The sequence below is a fragment of the Anomaloglossus baeobatrachus genome, chromosome 2 (genome assembly GCF_048569485.1).
Source record: "Anomaloglossus baeobatrachus isolate aAnoBae1 chromosome 2, aAnoBae1.hap1, whole genome shotgun sequence".
Classification (NCBI taxonomy): domain Eukaryota; kingdom Metazoa; phylum Chordata; class Amphibia; order Anura; family Aromobatidae; genus Anomaloglossus; species Anomaloglossus baeobatrachus.
This window is the reverse complement of record NC_134354.1, coordinates 768,964,883-768,986,939: the sequence shown is the minus strand read 5'-3', so window position 1 is coordinate 768,986,939 and position 22,057 is coordinate 768,964,883. Positions and strand designations below refer to the sequence as shown.

The window sequence follows — 22,057 nt, the reverse complement described above, 5'->3', positions numbered from 1 at the left end:
TACGCAACCGTCGTGGCGTTGTCCGACTGAATTCGGATCTGCCTGCCCTCCAGGCACCGCTGGAACACCTTTAGGGCTAGATCCACTGCCCTTATCTCCAGAACATTGATCTGAAGGGAGGACTCTGTCGGAGTCCAGGTTCCCTGAGCCGAGTGGTGGAGGAAGACCGCTCCCCACCCTGACAGACTCGCGTCCGTCGTGACCACAGCCTCAGCTGGGGGCCGGAAGGATTTTTCCTCCGCCCAGGAAGTGGAAAGAAGACACCACTGAAGAGAGGTTTTGCTGCAAGGGAAGAGAGACGTTCTTGTCTAGGGACGTCGACCTCCTGTCCCATTTGCGGTGTCCGATAGAATCGGACGCAGACGAAACTGCGCAAGGGAACTGCCTCCCTTGCTGCCACCATCTTCCTTAGAAAGTGCATGAGGCGCCTCAAGGGGTGACTGGGCCCGAAGGAGAGATTGCACCCCTGTCTGTAGTGAACGCTGACTATGCAGCGGAAGCTTCACTATCGCTGAGAGAGTATGAAACTCCATCCCGAGGCAAGTCAGTGATTGGGTCGGTGTCAGTTTTGACCTTGGAAATTTGATGATCCACCCGAACTCCTGGAGGGTCTCCAGAGCAATGGTCAGGTTGAGTTGACATGCCACCCAGGAGGGTGTCTTGACTAGAAGATCGTCTAGGTAAGTGATCACCGAGTGGCCCTGTAGGACCGCCACCACTGCTGCCATGACCTTGGTGAAGATCCGTGGGGCTGTCGCCAGGCCGAATGGCAGTGCCACGAACTGAAGTGTTCGTCCCTGATGGCGAAACGCAGAAAGCGTTGAAGCTCGGGTGCGATCGGCACATGGAGATAAGCATCCTTGATGTCAATTGATGCTAGGAAGTCTCCTTGTGACATCGAGGCTTCAGAGTGTTCACCGCCTGAAAAAGTGCATCGGCTCGCTCGGGGGGCGGAGATGTTTTGAAGAAACTAGTCGGAGGACGAGAGCAGAGCTCTATCCTGTAACCTTGAGACAGAATGTCTCTCACCCATCGGTCTTGGACATGTGGCCACCAGGCGTCGCAAAAGCGGGAGAGCCTGCCACCGACCGAGGACGCGGTCTTGGTGAGGCCGAAGTCATGAGGAAGCTGCCTTGTGACTTAGACCGCCATGCAGAAGAGTTCCTCTAGCCCTCCTCTGACCTGTTGGACGTGGAGGAACGGAACTTTGCTGAGGACCGAAACCTTTGGACTGGGGCAAGGGCGATACCTTTCCCTTGGACTGTCTAGTAACTTCATCCAATTGCTCGCCAAACAAACGGTCGCCAGAAAATGGCAAACCGGTTAAGAACTTCTTGGAAGCAGAGACTGCCTTCCATTCACGTAGCCACATGGCCCTGCAGACTGCCACCGAATTGGTGGATGCTACCGCTGTACGGCTCGCAGAGTCCAGGAACGGCGTTCATGGCGTAGAACGAAAAAACCTACGCCTGAGAAGTGAAGGACACAACCTGCGGGGCAGAGGTATGTGCAACCGCAATAATCTCAGCCAGAGAATTGAGATAGCTTGGAGTGCCCTCACGGCTGCGAAGGCTGGAGCAAAAGATGCGACTATGGCTTCATAGATGGATTTCATCATAAGCTTTATTTGCCTGTCAGTGGCATTCGTGAGAGGTGGCATCTGCCACTAATACTACGGATCTAGCCGCCAGCCTAGAGACTGGAGAATCCACCTTGTGACACTGAGCCCAACCCTTAACAACGTCAGGGGGGAAAGGGTAACGCGTGTCAATAAGGCGCTTAGTAAGCGCTTGTCCGTAAAGTTCTGTGCTTCTGGACGGCCCCTCTGGAGTTAGAGTGATCGAAACACGCACTCCTGATGAAGTCGGGGAAGGTTCCCAGCGGGCCCGCTTAGCCTATCAGAGGCCGCGGTCCGTGACGGAGTTCTCACCGTGGGATCTGGGTGTTACCCCAGGAGCCCCTTGTTGTACCGACCCAGAGGGACCCGTGAGCGATGAACTCACAGCTCCCTGGCCCTGTGTTATCGGTCTGGACTGCAAGGCTTCCAGTATCTTAGCAGACCCTCTGTCCATAGACTGAGTCCTGGACTGTGAAAGCTACTCAGAGATTTGCTGATTCCAACATGCAAACTCTTTCCCTGTCATCTGTGCAGTGGAAACCGGCGGTACCACCTGGCCGAGGGTCCCACCAGTGCCGGAGGCTCCGGCTGAGTGAGTGCCCTCGGGGCCAAGCATTGTACACAATGAGGGTATGTGGAACCTGCCTGTAATATAGCCGCACAAGAGGTACAGGTTGTAAAATAAGCCAGTGCCTTGGCACCCTTACTCTTTAAGAGCAGACAACAGCATGTCGTCCGCAGAGTATTCAGTGAGGGTATACAGCCAAAAGCAAATAATGCTGCCGGACAGTGAGATCATATACCATATAAATAAACATATATATATACACTGCGGCACCAAGGGGGGTCAGCACCTGAAAACTGGTGCCCCACAGTGCTCAGTGAGGGGGAAGGAGGATACCAACGTATGCTCCAGCCCTCCCTGCCGACGTCCAGTCGGCCGTCCCGTCGTTACCCCTGACTGGCAGGCCTGAGAACGGGAGTATATGGTACTAGGCCGCAAGAGCCGGGGACTAAATTTAAAAACGCGGCCGGCAAACATGGCGCGGTCGGCGCGGTAGTCCCAGTCTCACAAACCACTCAGCAACCGCTGCGGCATTTGTAACACAGATGCTGCATGCACCGTCCCTCAGGGGACACAGAGTACCTTATGATGCAGGGCTCTGTCCCTGATGATGTCCAGTCTCCTGTCCGTCAGAATCCCCCAGGGGCTGCGGATGGAGCCCGGTCCCAGTGCATGGCGACCGGTTAGGATCCCCCTCTCCCAGAGCAGTGGGAAACCTTTGCAGATTCTGATATCCTCCACCGGCAGAATTATAACAATGGCTGCCGGCGTTCCGAGGGGAGGAGAGAGCCGTGGGCGGAACCGCAAAAGTGCGGGAACCTGGTGGCCCATAGAGATCAGTGAGGGGGGCGGAGGACAGCGAAGTGTGCTCCAGCCCTCACTGTCGGCATCATACCGACTGTCCCGCCTTTCTCCCTGACTGGCAGGCTCAGGGGCGGGAGTTTAACACACTAGGCCGCAAAAGCCGGGGACTAAAGTATAAACCGCGGCCGACAAACAGGCACGGTCGGCGCGGTAGTCCCAGACAAAAAATCCACACCGCAGTCGCAGCTGCGTCTGAGGCCAAGGTGCTTCATGCGCCGTCCCAACGGGGACACAGAGTACCTGTAGATGCAGGGCCATGTCCCTGACGATACTCCGTCTCCTGTCCAGCAGATTCCCCCAGGGGCTGCGGAGGGAGCCCGGTCCCAGTGGCTGGATGACCGGTTAGGATCCCACTTCCCCAGAACCCCTAAGGGATGGGGAAGGAAAACGGCATGTGGCTCCTGCCTGTGTACCCGCAATGGGTACCTCAACCTTAACAACACCGCCGACCTGAGTGGGGTGAGAAGGGAGCATGCCGGGGGCCCTGTTAGGGGCCCTCTTTTCTTCCATCCGATATAATCAGCAGCTGCTGCTGACTAAAATGTGGAGCATTGTGTGCATGTGTGCCTCCTTCAACACAAAGCATAAAAACTGATGAGCCCGTGATGCACGGGAGGGTGTATAGCAGAGGGGAGGGGTTACACTTTTTAAAGTGTAATACTTTGTGTGGCCTCCGGAGGCAGAAGCTATACACCCAATTGTCTGGGTCTCCCAATGGAGCGACAAAGAAAATCTATGTAAACTATAACAATAGGTAATACATATAAAAAAAAAAAAAAACAAAACAAAAAAACACCACCTCTGAGGTCCTTTAATGGACCTTGGATTGCCTGACCATATATGGCAATAACTGCCATCCTTTCAACCAATCGGAAGCACGAAGACTCATTCAAAAGTGAAAGACTTAAAGAGACGGTTCAGGTTTATTTCTTATTAAAGCATTTACCAATCGGGTTAATTTAATATATTTTAGTTTCTTTATTTTAAATGAGAAAAAAGGGGGTAGTTTGAATTTTTTGTTTTATATTTTTTAGTTCATTTAGGGGACCTGAACCTCGATCATCTGATCATTTCTACTAAATAATGCAATATACAGTAAAAATAGTCTCCTATGAAGCCCAGCCACAGGCTTGTCTTCATAAGAGCACCACCATGGCAGGCATGGAGATCTTCAGCAAGCCCCCGCGTGCCATCAGATAGCTATGATCATACAGGTCATGCTAATGGTAGGACTATAAATAGGCACAAGCTTTCCGTTAAAATAAACGCTTCTGAAGACAGTCACGAGAAATATCCGACTTTTCAGAGAACAGCTCTGGGGACCAATTGGTTGGAAGAAGTAGATCTTCACTGTTTATAGCAGAGCGATTCTCGACGTTATCCAGTGTATCACCGCCATGTTTCATTGACTCTTCCCTTCGATTTTCCCTACGGTCGATTCTCTTTACGGTACACGTCAGGTCATCGTCACATCCTCGTCTTTGGCCATCAGAGTTCTCTTTTCTTTCCGAAGAGGTCGCTCTCTCCTGAGGTTCGAGGGCCAAAAGTCTCCTTCTGTTCTTCGAGACAAGAATTGTTGACCCCTCGAAATGTGAAAACGGGGATAAATCTGGAGACCAAAAGGAACCATTCTCCGAGAGTCCAAAAATCACGGTGGATTTCCGTCGCTTAGTGTTCTTGACTACAATATGTCCAATTGTGCTACTAGATTTGGTCCTCACAGAAAAAGTAGATTTGGAACTGGACGCCACATTAAAGCGCCAAGAGCCAACAGTAAGTCTCCCGCTTTCTGAACGCCGTCTCAGTACTGGAGTGGACTGTAAATTGGGGAGGAAGCCTCCCATGGTCATGTTATTCCATGTGTTACAATTCTCCGACAAGGAGCAGATACTTATACGAGAATCTTTATGCAGATATGGAAGGACTTCTGTGCAGGGAGAATCGGTTGTACAGAGCTGGAGTCTTCTATTCGGAGATTTGAGGATGCTGCTACCATCTTCTAGATTATTGCTGGCTTCAAAGAGGTCTGCAGAAGCATCATAGCCGTCATCAGCCATGGCGGATATGATCACCTGAGATACCGTCGCCATGTCCACACCTGAACTTTTTGGTTGATCTACACTTCCACGAGAAATTTCCTTTTCTGATGACAACCAGAAATTGTCTACATGGTCTACAGAACTGCAGCCATCATCGCTGAATGATCTATTCGAGAGCGTCTTCAGATACGTTGGACTTCTTTGATTCTGGATTGAGTTTCTTGAAACAAGATCATTCTTCTCAAAAGATTCTAATTCTTGGAAACATCTCAAAATGGTAGAAGGGAAGGTCTGATCGGCTAAGATGGTGTCATCCGTTGTGGAACCTTTAGGGTGATGGCTGAAGTTGCACGTGATGGATTTACTGTGGCGGCGTGATGCTTTGATCATTCCTGTTCCATCATTCTGAGTTATCTGTGCGCCTAGAACTTCCTCAGCTATCATTTTGCTTTTGTTAGCGCTGGAGAGATGAGTTACGCCCTCATCGTCTTCGATTTTGGCTATGAACTCGCTCAGGCTTTCGGAGAATGGGAACTCTTCCCAAATTTCCTCCATGGCTTGATGCGTTTCAGCTGTCTGGGGAGGGAACTGCATGGAGAGAGCTGAACAGCTTTGGCTCGGGCGGCTTCCTGATTTACAGACGTTCTGCGATTCTTGTCCAGGAGCCATTTCTGATTTGGATGCAAAACTATGAAAGTGCGAGGAGGTTTGAGGGCTGCGGGTAATAGTGTGTTTAGAGGGAGAACTTTTAACACTTGAAGAGCTGGAGGAATGACCGGTCATATCTGTACCTTTCAGTTTTTCCTTCATATATTGTGTAGTGTACGGTGCCTGCTCTGCCCGGCTACCATCACTTTGCCTGTAATTGCAGCATTGACATTCATCTAACGTGCTGCCCGTGGATGAGGACACCAAGCCAAGGGACTGCTGCCAGTAATCAGCGTAATGATTCCAGCTCTGGTAAAGGCCGGAGCTGCTCTCAGAACAGCCCTGATCACTCAGATATCCGTTTGTGGTGTCAGTGGAGACATCGCTCTTCGGGTGGATGGATTTGTTGCTCAATGCGGATGCCACCAGCTGATTGAAATAACTCAGGACGGTGCAGCTCATTGGGTCTTCACGGAGGAGAATAATCTGACAAGCAACCAGGTTCCCCTGCGAATTCGAGTGAGAAAAGGAATTGCTTCTGGCAAAATTTCCTGGAATCTGAGCAAAAAAAAAAAAAAAAGAAGAAGAAGAAGGTAAAAAAAAAAAATAATAATAAATAATAATAATAATAATAATAATGTATTAACCCCTTCACGACCTTGGACAGATCTATCCGTCCAAGATCGTGTCCCGTTAAGCCCCGCCCCTTGCCGCGGGCAGGCGGCGTGGATCGGCACACATATCAGCTGTTTTCAACAGCTGACATGTGTGCCTGCTAGCCGCGGGTGGAATCGCTTCCACCCGCGGCCATTAACCCCTTAAATCTTTCTGCCAAAGTCTGGCAGCAAAATCTAAATGCGCACGGCCATGTTTTTTACTTACCGCCGCCCCCACCGGAAGTCACGTGTGTTATCACGTGACTATCGGTGGTTGCCATCGTAGCACAGGGTCATTTGATGACGCCTGCAGCTACGAAGTTTCACTTTCGTTTTCCCTCGGCCGAGAGCAGAGGGAAAAACAAAGTGACTGAATCTGCTGTTTACAGCTGTATTGCTGTGATCAGCAGATAGATAATAGCGATCGGATTGCTGATCGCTATAACCCCCTAGGGGGACTAGTAAAATAAAAAAAAAAAGTAAAAAAAAAAGTTTAAAAAAAACAAACAAAAAAAAAAAAACCTAAAAGTTCAAATCACCCCCCTTTCCCCCCATTGAAAATGAAAGGGTTAAAAAATAAATAAATATACACATATTTGGTATCGCCGCGTTCAGAAATGCCCGATCTATCAAAATATAAAATCAATTAATCTGATTGGTAAACGGCGTAGTGGCAAAAAAATTCCAAACGCCAAAATTACGTTTTTTGGTCGCCGCAAGTTTTACGCAAAATGCAATAACAGGCGATCAAAACGTAGCATCTGCGCAAAAATGGTACCATTATAAATGTCAGCTCGAGTCGCAAAAAATAAGCCATCACTGAGCCATAGATCCCGAAAAATAAGAACGCTACGTGTTTCGGAAAATGGCGCAAAACGTGCGCCACTTTTATTGGACAAACTTGTGAATTTTTTTTAACCCTTAGATACAAGTAAACCTATACATGTTTGGTGTCTACAAACTCGCACCGACCTCAGGCATCACATAGATACATCAGTTTTATCATATAGTGAACACTGTGAAAAAAACATCCCAAAAACTATTGTGCGATTACACTTTTTTTGCTGTTTTCCAGTACAATATATGGTAAAACCTATGGTTTCATTTAAAAGTACAACTCGTCCCGCAAAAAACAAGCTCTCATATGGCAAGATTGACGGAATAAAAAAAGTTACGGCTCTCGGAGGAAAAGGAGCAAAAAACAAAAACGCAAAAACGGAAAGTGCCCGGGGGCTGAAGGGGTTAATAATATAATATATAATAAATAATAATGAAAAATATTATTAATAAATTTATATATACAGCTCTGGTAAAAATTAGGAGACTACTTCCAAATTGTCAGTTTTTCTGATTTTTCTCTTTATATTTTTGAATAAAATGTAAATTGTTCTTTTATTCTATAAACTACTGACGACGTCTCCGAATTTCAAAGCAATAAATTTTGTATTTATTTTCTGAAAATGACAAATGGTGAAAATAACAAAACAATGGACATAATGCACAGTGAAAAAAACAAAAAAAGGCATTGCTTTCAGACCTCAAATAATGCATAACAAGTTCATAATCATTTAGAAACAACAATACTAATAATGTTTTACCTCAGGAAGATTCAGAAATCAATATTTTGTGGAATAACCATGATTTTTAATCCCAGCTTTCATGGTCTTGGCCGCTTTCCACCAGTCTGTCACACTGCTTTTGGGTGACCTTATGCCCCTCCTGGTGCAATAATATAAGCAGTTCTTCTTTGTTTGATGGCTTGTGACTATCCATCTTCCTCTTGATTATATTCCAGAGGTTTTCATGGGGTTCAGGTCTGGAGATTGGGCTGGCCATGACAGGGTTTTGATGTGGTGGTCCTTCATCCACACATTGATTGACCTAACTGTGTGGTATGGCGCATTGTCCTGCTGGAAAAAAACAGTCCTCAGAGTTTGGGAACATTGCCTGAGCAGAAGGAAGCAACTGTTTTTCCAGGATAACCTTGTATGCGGCTTGATTCATACGTCCTTCACAAAGATGTTTGTTGAATTTTCTTTGCCTAATTTTCAGCTTTGCCCAATACCTGGTTGTCTAATGGTTAGACGGAGACCTGGAGAGGCGTACCAGCCACAGTGTTTTGCACCCACTGTGAAATTTGGTGGAGGATTGGTGATGATCTGGGGATGCTTCAGCATGGCTGGAATTGGGCAGTTTAATCTTTGCGAAGGACGCCCACATAGAAGGTTATCCTGGAAAAACAGTTGCTTCCTTCTGCTCAGGCAATGTTCCCCAACTCTGGGGACTGGTTTTTCCAGCAGGATAATGTGCCATGCCACACAGCTAGGCAATCAATGTGTGGATGAAGGACCACCGCATCAATACCCTGTCATAACCAGCCCAATCTCCAGACCTGAACCCCATTGAAAACCTCTTGAATGTAATCAAGAGGAAGATGGATAGTCACAAGCCATCAAAGACAAACTGCTTACAATTTTGCACCAGGAGTGGCATAAGGTCGCCCAAAAGCAGTCTGAGAGGTCTGAAAGCAATGCACTGTTTTGTCATTTTGATAATTTCTCATTCAGAAAATATATACAAAATGTATTGCTTGGATATTTGGAGACATGTTGCCAGTAGTTTATAGAATAAAAGAACCAGTTACATGTTACTCAAAAATATAAAAGAGAAAAATCAGAAAAACTGACAATTTGGAAGTGGTCTCTGCATTTTTGCCTGAGCTGCATATAATATTATATATATATATATATATATATATATATATATATATATATATATACACACACACACACATTTTATACATTTTTTTTTATATATATATATATAAAAAATGTATAAACTGTGTATATATGTGTGTAATATATATATATATATATATATATATATATATATATATACACACATACATACATACATACATACACACATATATACACACACATAAATACATAAAACAGAAGTAATATAATCCTAACTTGTGCCATCATTCTCAGAGACTGGTAACTTGTAATTGTCCCGCCGAGAGGGCCGTGCGAAGGCTTAATTTTGCGTGGAGAGGCAATATTTTTACTGATACCAATTTGGGGTATATTCAATGTTTTTTTGTGTGACGGTGCAGCAAATAAAAGATGTAAATTGTAGTATTTTTTCTTTATGGCGTTTACAGAGATTAAATAATTTTTGATTTTGACACACTGTTGATTTAAAGACATAAGGATATCAAATGTGTTTAATTTTTTTAAAATGTCTTCATTTTCAAAGCAGGAAAAGGGGGTGGGAGGCGATTTTGAATGTTCATTTTTTTTAATACTTTTTTTTTTTCTTTTAGGGAACTAAAGTCTGCAATTGTCTGATCGATTGCTCTATATAGTGAAATGCCCCCGTGTCTGGGCTTCACAAGCATTCGGCAAGGCGCCCGGGAGGGGTAAGGATCCTACCTTATTTCTCACAGGGGCTTTCTGAATAGGTCTGTGAAGCCCAGACACCGTGACAATCCATAGGCACCTGAATTGTTGTGACCTCCATAACTGCCAATATTAAATACCAGTGGCTGCAGCTCAGCTCCGATCGCTGATGTTACAGGCAGATGCCAGCTGTGTAGTACAGCCGTCATCTGATTGATATGGAATGTGGGGCTCAGTTCACAAGATGAGAAAGTGTTAAAGTCCCTGGCTGGAGATTTGACTGCACAAGACAACATCAAAGTGCACAAGCGCAGGCGTGCCATCGAGGCCTCTGTGTGGATGACGTAGGACGCATCCTCCACGCGGAGCTGGAAAGGAGGACGGTGACTGCACAAGATGGAGGAGGTACCAGACCGAGAGCAGTGACGCCCATCGGACCCAACCGCCCCTGAGGCGAGTATAATAATGGTCGTTTTTACGTTCTACACAGCGGCCTGGGCTCTTATATACAGCATTTCAGAATACTGTATATAAGAGCCTGGTGGTGGCCGCAGCTTATAGGGGAAAAGCCTAGTGACATTTTCCCCAACATTCAGTGATGATTTAAGCTTTAAATCTCCGGCTTTCCTTCCTACAATCAATGTAAAAATATTAGCTGCCTGCAGTCACCACTAGGGGGAGCTTTGCCCCCATATAATTCCATTGTAGAAAAGAAGCACCTCAGCTCCCCCTAGTGGTGGCAGCAGGCAAATAAAATGCTGGTCATGGATGAACATTCGCCTCAAAGAACAAAACCGATGGCTATGAAGCTAAATGCAGAAAACATTTCATCTTAGCATTGAGCTCCGAATTTTAATACTGACGGGTGACATCAGGACACCATCATTTTACCTTGACAGCAAATATGAAGCTTCTACCAATAAGGCACCGTTCAGCCGCCTGGAAGAACAGATCCTGAGCTCGGTCATGTTCTTGCTCCCCAGAAACTTGGGAAGAAACCTGTAAATGACTGGAAAAAAAGGAAAATACAAAGAGACAGGATAACTATATACAGTATAATATTTACTGATTACAACTAAAGAAAACTTGTGACCTGTGCTGGGAGTTATTATACAGGAGGAGGAGGTGAGCTGTGACATCACGTATTGTGGATAGTGAATCCTTTGTTATCTACTGTATATAGAGGTGTTATCAGTCACTGTACAGCAGGGGGAGGAGGTGAGCTGTGACATTACCTATTGTAAGTGATGGATCCTGTGTTAGCTACTGTATGTAGAGATGTTATCAGTCATTGTACAGGAGGTGAGGTGTGACACCTCCTATTGTGAATGGTGGATCCTGTGTTATCAGTCATTGTACAGCAGGAGAAGGAGGTGAACTGTGACATCATATATTGGGAATGGTGGATCCTGTGCATCTACTGTATATAGGAGGTGTTATTCATTATACAATAGGGGGAGGAGGTGAGCTGTGACATCTATGGTAAATGGTGGATCCTGTGCTATCTACTGTATATAAAGGTATTATCAGTCATTGTACAGGAGGTGAGCTGTGACACCTCCTATTGTGAATGGTGGATCTTGTGTTATCAGTCATTGTACAGCAGGAGAAGGAGGTGAGCTGTGACATCATATATTGGGAATGGTGGATCCTGTGCATCTATTGTACATAGGAGGTGTTATCAATCATTATATATCAGGGGGAGGAGGTGAGCTGTGACATCACCTATTGTGGATGATGAATCCTGTGTTATCAGCTTTATATAGAGACAATATCAGTCATTGTATAGGAGCAGGGAGTGGGTGAGCTGTGACATCTATTGTGAATGCTGGATTATGTGTTGTTATTGTACAGCAGGAGGAGAAGGTGAGCTGTGACATCTATTGTGAATGGTGGATCAGGTGTTATCAGACATTGTACAGGGGGAGGAAGGGAGTTATGACATCACCTACTGTGAACGGTGGATCCTGAGATATCTGCTGTATATATGGAGGTTTTATCAGTCATTGTACAGGAGGAGGAGGAGGTGAGCTGTGGCATCACCTATTGTGAATGGTGGATCCTGCGAGTCTAGCAGTATTTGTACAGTTCTGCTGGATTTACAGCTTTTCGATGCATATTCAGGTTCATGTGAGGAAACAGTTTTGACATTTTCCATTAAAGAGAACATAAAATCCGCCTCAGAAGATGTTCTCGTTGCATAAACAAGTTGTTTGAATAAAAAGGGGAAAACATTTGTCAGAAAAATCATCTTATCTGCGGGAGGAGACGAGGCTGCGGTACAAAGTGTAATAACAATACGTGCAGCCACAAATCACCGCCGACGAGAACACACACACAGACAATCAAAATGGAAATGAAGAAATGTACAGGTAAGATAAGACGAAAAGCAAGGAGTGACACGCGGGGAATGCCGGATGTGATCCCCCCGTACAGTCCAATTCTTATATTATTCATCTGCTGCACAAATAAAGCCCCACCTTCACCCCAAGGGTCCGGACATAACATTTGTGAGGGGTGAGCGATTCGTGATCGGAGCCAGGCCGGGTCCCATCAATGGTATACAATAGTGTACACAGCTCCTACACAGGGCATATCCTACCGGCCTGCGGATATCGTGTATCTCACCTGTGCACAAAGTCAGCGCTGGCGCCAAAAATCTTTTCCAAACATTTTCCAAAGACGGTGATGACGTGAAGCCGGTTCTCCTCCGACACCTTCACGCTCAGCTTATATCGGTGCGCGGCGTCTTTATAGGTGCAGCCACATTTGTGACACTCGTACCTGGAGGAGGGAGGACAAGAGCGGTGCTCAGTATGTGATATGGCCTCAGCAAATCTATATGGAGAGAATAGATACCAGAGCAGTACAAGACGCCAGTGTAGTCTGCACCTACTCCGGAAGAAACGGGTGTTGTGAATACATTTTCCAGTTTGGGGCTCCCTCTTGTGGTCAGTGCTGGCAGTGCAGTTGAATTGTGGAATGAGAGCCACACACCTATGGAGGACTGGCAATCAGGCCTTTCAGATTGAGACTATATAACGGAGTAGTTTTCTCCTGTTATTTGCCGGTGCTCAATTGATTTCCTGTGTGTTAAGGACATTCTGCTCTCTAACAGAACTCCTCTCAGATAAGTTGGTCTTGTACCTCTGCTTATTGTTTCCACTTTCTTGTTGATTTTTTTCTGCTTTGATACTAATGCTTGATTCCTATTTTGCCTATGTGGAGTTCTTGGTGGAGTTGGATCAGTCATTGCTGGAAGTGTCTGTATACTTAGCTCCATGATTCTGCAATGTATTGTGTTTTGTCAAGCTTGGTATTAATTCAGTCCCTCATCTATACTAGTGTTTTTGGATCCCAGTAACATCAGAGTACTGATATAGTGGGGGAGAGGCTGTGTGGTCTCAGGGTTTTTCCACGTCAGGCGTGCTGAGATTTAGGCTTTTTACAGCTGCAGTCAATGCTCTTTCCTATCCTTTCCTATAAAGATAGTTTGTGCCTCATCTTTGCTGAATCTGTTTTCTAGCTTTGTTTTGTGTTTTCCTATATCACGGTAGTCTTTACATGTGGGGGGCTATCTATATCTTTGGGATTGCTCCGAGGCAGATTAGCTTTTCTTATATTTCTATCTGTGAGAATATTTAGTTCTCCGGCTGTGTCGAGGCGACCAGGTCATCGTAGGCTCGTCCCACGGCTTCTTCTAGTTGTGTGTCAGGATTAGGTCTGAAGTTCGTTAAGGTTCCAGTCACTCTGGTTACTTTTTGGGTTTCCGCATTTTTTGATCCTCCTCGGTCCATGAATCATAAAAAAAGGGTGTGTTAAAGGGATTGTCCACTTGCAGGATGATGAGCCCCAATACCAGACATGTGCATGGTGCCGGTCCATTCATACACAGATCTGGCGGAGAGCGCACAGTATTTGCCGATCTCTTTAGCCCCATAACTTTGAATGGGGGAGGGGCGGGGGGGGACAGCAAGAATGTCTGAGTGCCGAAATACTAGAATGGGAGATGGAGTGGATCGGTGCGGTCATGGCGTCCTGTGAGGCCAAGTTACTGGACCTCGCCCGTCAGCACAATGCAAGTCACAGGGAGTGCAACAGAGGCGCCCAGTAAATGCCAGACCAAGAAGACCGGCCATAGACGTGAGGCCCAGTTACAACAGAAGCACCCAGTAGATGTCAGACCGAGAAGGCCGGCCATAGACGTAAGGCCCGGGTACAACAGAAGCACCCAGTAGATGCCAGACCGAGAAGGCCGGCCATAGACGTAAGGCCCGGGTACAACAGAAGCAGTCAGTAGATGTCAGACCGAGAAGGCCGGCCATAGACGTAAGGCCCGGGTACAACAGAAGCAGTCAGTAGATGCCAGACCGAGAAGGCCGGCCATAGACGTGAGGCCCGGGTACAACAGAAGCAGTCAGTAGATGTCAGACCGAGAAGACCGGCCATAGACGTAAGGCCCGGGTACAACAGAAGCACCCAGTAGATGTCAGACCGAGAAGGCCGGCCATAGACGTAAGGCCCGGGTACAACAGAAGCAGTCAGTAGATGCCAGACCGAGAGGGCCGGCCATAGACGTGAGGCCCGGGTACAACAGAAGCAGTCAGTAGATGTCAGACAGAGAAGGCCGGCCATAGACGTAAGGCCCGGGTACAACAGAAGCACCCAGTAGATGTCAGACCGAGAAGGCCGGCCATAGACGTAAGGCCCGGGTACAACAGAAGCAGTCAGTAGATGTCAGACCGAGAAGGCCGGCCATAGACGTAAGGCCCGGGTACAACAGAAGCACCCAGTAGATGTCAGACCGAGAAGGCCGGCCATAGACGTAAGGCCCGGGTACAACAGAAGCAGTCAGTAGATGTCAGACCGAGAAGGCCGGCCATAGACGTAAGGCCCGGGTACAACAGAAGCACCCAGTAGATGCCAGACCGAGAGGGCCGGCCATAGACGTGAGGCCCGGGTACAACAGAAGCAGTCAGTAGATGTCAGACAGAGAAGGCCGGCCATAGACGTAAGGCCCGGGTACAACAGAAGCACCCAGTAGATGTCAGACCGAGAAGGCCGGCCATAGACGTAAGGCCCGGGTACAACAGAAGCAGTCAGTAGATGTCAGACCGAGAAGGCCGGCCATAGACGTAAGGCCCGGGTACAACAGAAGCACCCAGTAGATGTCAGACCGAGAAGGCCGGCCATAGACGTAAGGCCCGGGTACAACAGAAGCAGTCAGTAGATGTCAGACCGAGAAGGCCGGCCATAGACGTAAGGCCCGGGTACAACAGAAGCAGTCAGTAGATGCCAGACCGAGAGGGCCGGCCATAGACGTGAGGCCCGGGTACAACAGAAGCAGTCAGTAGATGTCAGACAGAGAAGGCCGGCCATAGACGTAAGGCCCGGGTACAACAGAAGCACCCAGTAGATGTCAGACCGAGAAGGCCGGCCATAGACGTAAGGCCCGGGTACAACAGAAGCAGTCAGTAGATGTCAGACCGAGAAGGCCGGCCATAGACGTAAGGCCCGGGTACAACAGAAGCACCCAGTAGATGTCAGACCGAGAAGGCCGGCCATAGACGTAAGGCCCGGGTACAACAGAAGCAGTCAGTAGATGTCAGACCGAGAAGGCCGGCCATAGACGTAAGGCCCGGGTACAACAGAAGCACCCAGTAGATGTCAGACCGAGAAGGCCGGCCATAGACGTGAGGCCCGGGTACAACAGAAGCACCCAGTAGATGTCAGACCGAGAAGGCCGGCCATAGACGTAAGGCCCGGGTACAACAGAAGCAGTCAGTAGATGTCAGACCGAGAAGGCCGGCCATAGACGTAAGGCCCGGGTACAACAGAAGCACCCAGTAGATGTCAGACCGAGAAGGCCGGCCATAGATGTAAGGCCCGGGTACAACAGAAGCACCCAGTAGATGTCAGACCGAGAAGGCCGGCCATAGACGTAAGGCCCGGGTACAACAGAAGCAGTCAGTAGATGTCAGACCGAGAAGGCCGGCCATAGACGTAAGGCCCGGGTACAACAGAAGCACCCAGTAGATGCCAGACCGAGAAGGCCGGCCATAGACGTAAGGCCCGGGTACAACAGAAGCAGTCAGTAGATGTCAGACCGAGAAGGCCGGCCATAGACGTAAGGCCCGGGTACAACAGAAGCAGTCAGTAGATGTCAGACCGAGAAGGCCGGCCATAGACGTGAGGCCCGGGTACAACAGAAGCAGTCAGTAGATGTCAGACCGAGAAGGCCGGCCATAGACGTAAGGCCCGGGTACAACAGAAGCACCCAGTAGATGTCAGACCGAGAAGGCCGGCCATAGACGTAAGGCCCGGGTACAACAGAAGCAGCCAGTAGATGCCAGACCGAGAAGGCCGGCCATAGACGTGAGGCCCGGGTACAACAGAAGCAGTCAGTAGATGTCAGACCGAGAAGGCCGGCCATAGACATAAGGCCCGGGTACAACAGAAGCACCCAGTAGATGTCAGACCGAGAAGGCCGGCCATAGACGTAAGGCCCGGGTACAACAGAAGCAGCCAGTAGATGCCAGACCGAGAAGGCCGGCCATAGACGTAAGGCCCGGGTACAACAGAAGCACCCAGTAGATGTCAGACCGAGAAGGCCGGCCATAGACGTAAGGCCCGGGTACAACAGAAGCAGTCAGTAGATGTCAGACCGAGAAGGCCGGCCATAGACGTAAGGCCCGGGTACAACAGAAGCAGCCAGTAGATGCCAGACCGAGAAGGCCGGCCATAGACGTAAGGCCCGGGTACAACAGAAGCACCCAGTAGATGTCAGACCGAGAAGGCCGGCCATAGACGTAAGGCCCGGGTACAACAGAAGCAGTCAGTAGATGTCAGACCGAGAAGGCCGGCCATAGACGTAAGGCCCGGGTACAACAGAAGCAGCCAGTAGATGCCAGACCGAGAAGGCCGGCCATAGACGTAAGGCCCGGGTACAACAGAAGCACCAGACTGGAGGATGGAACTGGCCATCACATATGTGACCTCATCTCCAGTGATATGTTGTGATTGTGGTCAACCTATTAGCTCTCCTCTTTAAGTGGACCCCAAATGCTTTTGCCAAGACAAAACAGCAGGTCCCACCCTCCGCAGATCCAGCACCAGTTCTCTGCCATAGGTCTTAGTGTTTTGAATACAACAGTGACATCACGTTGCCAGTAGACATCACCGCTGCAGTCAATCACTGGGCTCAGCGCCTTATGCTATCTACACCAGCAGAGCTGCCATGCTCAGTGATCGGCTGCAGTGGTAATGTTCATCACATCTGCAGCCGATTACTGGGCTCAGCACCTTATGTTGTCTATATCAGCAGAGCTGCCATGCATAGTGATTGGCTGCAGCGGCGAGGTGATGTCACAGCTGCAGACGATCACTGGGTTTAGCGCCTTATGCTGTCTACACCAGCAGAGCTGCCATGCTCAGTGTTCGGTTGCAGCGGTGATGTGACGTCACAACTGCAGCCAAAACAGTGAGACTGGAGCAGCGGTGAGGATCTGGCGATTGTCCCAGGGAGGGCGAGTACCTACTTGGCTATGTATGTAAAAGTGTTTAAGGGCCACTTTTCCTTAAAGTAGAAAACCCCTTCAAGGCTCCACCTGACACCTCAACAGTGTGACGACCACATTAGGGAAGATTTGGTAATGGGGTCACAGGTTTTCTCCTCTTCTCTTACCTTTCTGACCTGAAGACCCCAGTTTTCACCATTGCTGGGGTCCTGCTTTCCAGCAGATGTTGTACAGGGGGTTACAGATAGGAAACCTCTACCGTTATATGGCAGGCGAGCATTCGAGATTGTACATGGCATGGCTGCCCTCTGGTGGCGGCATTACACAATGACAGGGGTGTATGTGCTGCGTTACCTGCAGGACGTCAGGCTCAGCCGGGAGCAGCAGTTCTGGCAGGCCGGATAGATGAAGCCGCTGTTCTGGACGGAGAGCACCGTGCCCAGGAGAAACCGCCTCCCTCCATTCATAAAGCCGGGAATCGACGGCCGAAACAGGACGGGGGACCACCGGGACCTGCAATAACAACTGTAATGTAAAGGCTGCAGGTGTCACACGTCTCCCCACACAACGGGGTCTGAGGCTGCAGATATCACACGTCTCCCCACACAACGGGGTCTGAGGCTGCAGATATCACACGTCTCCCCACACAACGGGGTCTGAGGCTGCAGATATCACACGTCTCCCCGCACAACGGGGTCTGAGGCTGCAGATATCACACGTCTCCCCACACAACGGGGTCTGAGGCTGCAGATATCACACGTCTCCCCACACAATGGGGTCTGAGGCTGCAGATATCACACGTCTCCCCGCACAACGGGGTCTGAGGCTGCAGATATCACACGTCTCCCCACACAACGGGGCCTGAGGCTGCAGATATCACACGTCTCCCCACACAACGGGGTCTGAGGCTGCAGATATCACACGTCTCCCCACACAACGGGGTCTGAGGCTGCAGATATCACACGTCTCCCACACAACGGGGTCTGAGGCTGCAGATATCACACGTCTCCCCGCACAACAAGGTCTGAGGCCGCAGATATCACACGTCTCCCCGCACAACGGGGTCTGAGGCTGCAGATATCACACGTCTCCCCACACAACGGGGTCTGAGGCTGCAGATATCACACGTCTCCCCACACAACGGGGTCTGAGGCTGCAGGTATCACACATCCCCACGCACAATGGGGTCTGAGGCTGCAGATATCACACGTTTCCCCGCACAACGGGGTCTGAGGCTGCAGATATCACACGTCTCCCCACACAACGGGGTCTGAGGCTGCAGATATCACACGTCTCCCCACACAACGGGGTCTGAGGCTGCAGATATCACACGTCTCCCCGCACAACGGGGTCTGAGGCTGCAGATATCACACGTCTCCCCGCACAACGGGGTCTGAGGCTGCAGATATCACACGTCTCCCCACACAACGGGGTCTGAGGCTGCAGATATCACACGTCTCCCCACACAACGGGGTCTGAGGCTGCAGATATCACACGTCTCCCCACACAACGGGGTCTGAGGCTGCAGATATCACACGTCTCCCACACAACGGGGTCTGAGGCTGCAGATATCACACGTCTCCCCACACAACGGGGCCTGAGGCTGCAGATATCACACGTCTCCCCACACAACGGGGTCTGAGGCTGCAGATATCACACGTCTCCCCACACAACGGGGTCTGAGGCTGCAGATATCACACGTCTCCCACACAACGGGGTCTGAGGCTGCAGATATCACACGTCTCCCCGCACAACGGGGTCTGAGGCCGCAGATATCACACGTCTCCCCGCACAATGGGGTCTGAGGCTGCAGATATCACACGTCTCCCCACACAACGGGGTCTGAGGCTGCAGATATCACACGTCTCCCCACACAACGGGGTCTGAGGCTGCAGGTATCACACATCCCCACGCACAATGGGGTCTGAGGCTGCAGATATCACACGTTTCCCCGCACAACGGGGTCTGAGGCTGCAGATATCACACGTCTCCCCACACAACGGGGTCTGAGGCTGCAGATATCACACGTCTCCCCACACAACGGGGTCTGAGGCTGCAGATATCACACGTCTCCCCGCACAACGGGGTCTGAGGCTGCAGATATCACACGTCTCCCCGCACAACGGGGTCTGAGGCTGCAGATATCACACGTCTCCCCACACAACGGGGTCTGAGGCTGCAGATATCACACGTCTCCCCACACAACGGGGTCTGAGGCTGCAGATATCACACGTCTCCCCAACACAACGGGGTCTGAGGCTGCAGATATCACACGTCTCCCCGCACAACGGGGTCTGAGGCTGCAGATATCACACGTCTCCCCGCACAACGGGGTCTGAGGCTGCAGATATCACACGTCTCCCCACACAACGGGGTCTGAGGCTGCAGATATCACACGTCTCCCCACACAACGGGGTCTGAGGCTGCAGATATCACACGTCTCCCCACACAACGGGGTCTGAGGCTGCAGATATCACACGTCTCCCCCGCACAATGGGGTCTGAGGCTGCAGTTATCACACGTCCCCCCGCACAACGGGGCCTGAGGCTGCAGATATCACACGTCTCCCCCGCACAACGGGGTCTGAGGCTGCAGGTATCACACATCCCCACGCACAATGGGGTCTGAGGCTGCAGATATCACACGTTTCCCCCGCACAACGGGGTCTGAGGCTGCAGATATCACACGTCTCCCCACACAACGGGGTCTGAGGCTGCAGATATCACACGTCTCCCCACACAACGGGGTCTGAGGCTGCAGATATCACACGTCTCCCCGCACAACAGGGTCTGAGGCTGCAGATATCACACGTCTCCCCCGCACAACGGGGTCTGAGGCTGCAGATATCACACGTCTCCCCCGCACAACGGGGCCTGAGGCTGCAGTTATCACACGTCCCCCCCGCACAACGGGGCCTGAGGCTGCAGATATCACACGTCTCCCCCGCACAACGGGGCCTGAGGCTGCAGATATCACACGTCTCCCCCGCACAACGGGGTCTGAGGCTGCAGGTATCACACATCCCCACGCACAATGGGGTCTGAGGCTGCAGATATCACACGTTTCCCCGCACAATGGGGTCTGAGGCTGCAGATATCACACGTCTCCCCACACAACAGGGTCTGAGGCTGCAGATATCACACGTCTCCCCCACACAACGGGGTCTGAGGCTACAGATATCACACGTCTCCCCGCACAATGGGGTCTGAGGCTGCAGATATCACACGTCTCCCCACACAACGGGGTCTGAGGCTACAGATATCACACGTCTCCCCACACAACGGGGTCTGAGGCTGCAGATATCACACGTCTCCCCCGCACAACGGGGTCTGAGGCTGCAGATATCACACGTCTCCCCACACAATGGGGTCTGAGGCTGCAGATATCACACGTCTCCCCACACAATGGGGTCTGAGGCTGCAGTTATCACACGTCTCCCCCGCACAACGGGGTCTGAGGCTGCAGTTATCACACGTCCCCCCACACAACGGGGTCTGAGGCTGCAGATATCACACGTCTCCCCACACAATGGGGTCTGAGGCTGCAGATATCACACGTCTCCCCCGCACAACGGGGTCTGAGGCTGCAGATATCACACGTCTCCCCACACAATGGGGTCTGAGGCTGCAGATATCACACGTCTCCCCGCACAACGGGGTCTGAGGCTGCAGATATCACACGTCTCCCCACACAACGGGGTCTGAGGCTGCAGATATCACACGTCTCCCCGCACAACAGGGTCTGAGGCTGCAGATATCACACGTCTCCCCCGCACAACGGGGTCTGAGGCTGCAGATATCACACGTCTCCCCCGCACAACGGGGTCTGAGGCTGCAGTTATCACACGTCCCCCCCGTACAACGGGGTCTGAGGCTGCAGATATCACACGTCCCCCCACACAACGGGGTCTGAGGCTGCAGATATCACACGTCTCCCCCACACAATGGGGTCTGAGGCTGCAGATATCACACGTCTCCCCCGCACAACGGGGTCTGAGGCTGCAGTTATCACACGTCCCCCCCGCACAACTGGGCCTGAGGCTGCAGATATCACACGTCTCCCCCGCACAACGGGGTCTGAGGCTGCAGATATCACACATCCCCACGCACAATGGGGTCTGAGGCTGCAGATATCACACGTCCCCCCACACAACGGGGTCTGAGGCTGCAGATATCACACGTCTCCCCACACAACGGGGTCTGAGGCTGCAGATATCACACGTCTCCCCCGCACAACGGGGTCTGAGGCTGCAGTTATCACACGTCCCCCCGCACAACGGGGTCTGAGGCTGCAGATATCACACGTCCCCCCACACAACGGGGTCTGAGGCTGCAGATATCACACGTCTCCCCACACAATGGGGTCTGAGGCTGCAGATATCACACGTCTCCCCGCACAACGGGGTCTGAGGCTGCAGATATCACACGTCACCCCGCACAACGGGGTCTGAGGCTGCAGATATCACACGTCTCCCCCGCACAATGGAGTCTGAGGCCGCAGTTATCACACATCCCCCCGCACAACGGGGTCTGAGGCTGCAGATATCACACATCCCCCCGCACAATGGGGTCTGAGGCCGCAGATATCACACGTCTCCCCCGCACAACGGGGTCTGAGGCTGCAGATATCACACGTCTCCCCCGCACAACGGGGTCTGAGGCTGCAGTTATCACACGTCCCCCCCGCACAACGGGGCCTGAGGCTGCAGATATCACACGTCTCCCCCGCACAACGGGGTCTGGACCC

General features: G+C 50.5%; 1 protein-coding gene across 1 annotated transcript in view; it reads right to left on the bottom strand.

The window, feature by feature from the left end:
• Positions 1-3,804: 3,804 nt before the first annotated feature.
• DDIAS (DNA damage induced apoptosis suppressor) overlaps positions 3,805-22,057 on the bottom strand; it is a 20,413-nt gene continuing 2,160 nt past the window's right edge. The window contains exons 2-5 of the mRNA XM_075334699.1: positions 17,666-17,824; positions 12,423-12,578; positions 10,686-10,803; positions 3,805-6,292 (exon numbers count right to left, since the gene is read on the bottom strand). Of these exons, the coding sequence (XP_075190814.1) occupies positions 4,304-6,292; positions 10,686-10,803; positions 12,423-12,578; positions 17,666-17,778 (2,376 nt within the window). The 5' untranslated portion in view covers positions 17,779-17,824 and the 3' untranslated portion in view covers positions 3,805-4,303. The remainder of the gene's footprint in view (positions 6,293-10,685; positions 10,804-12,422; positions 12,579-17,665; positions 17,825-22,057) is intronic.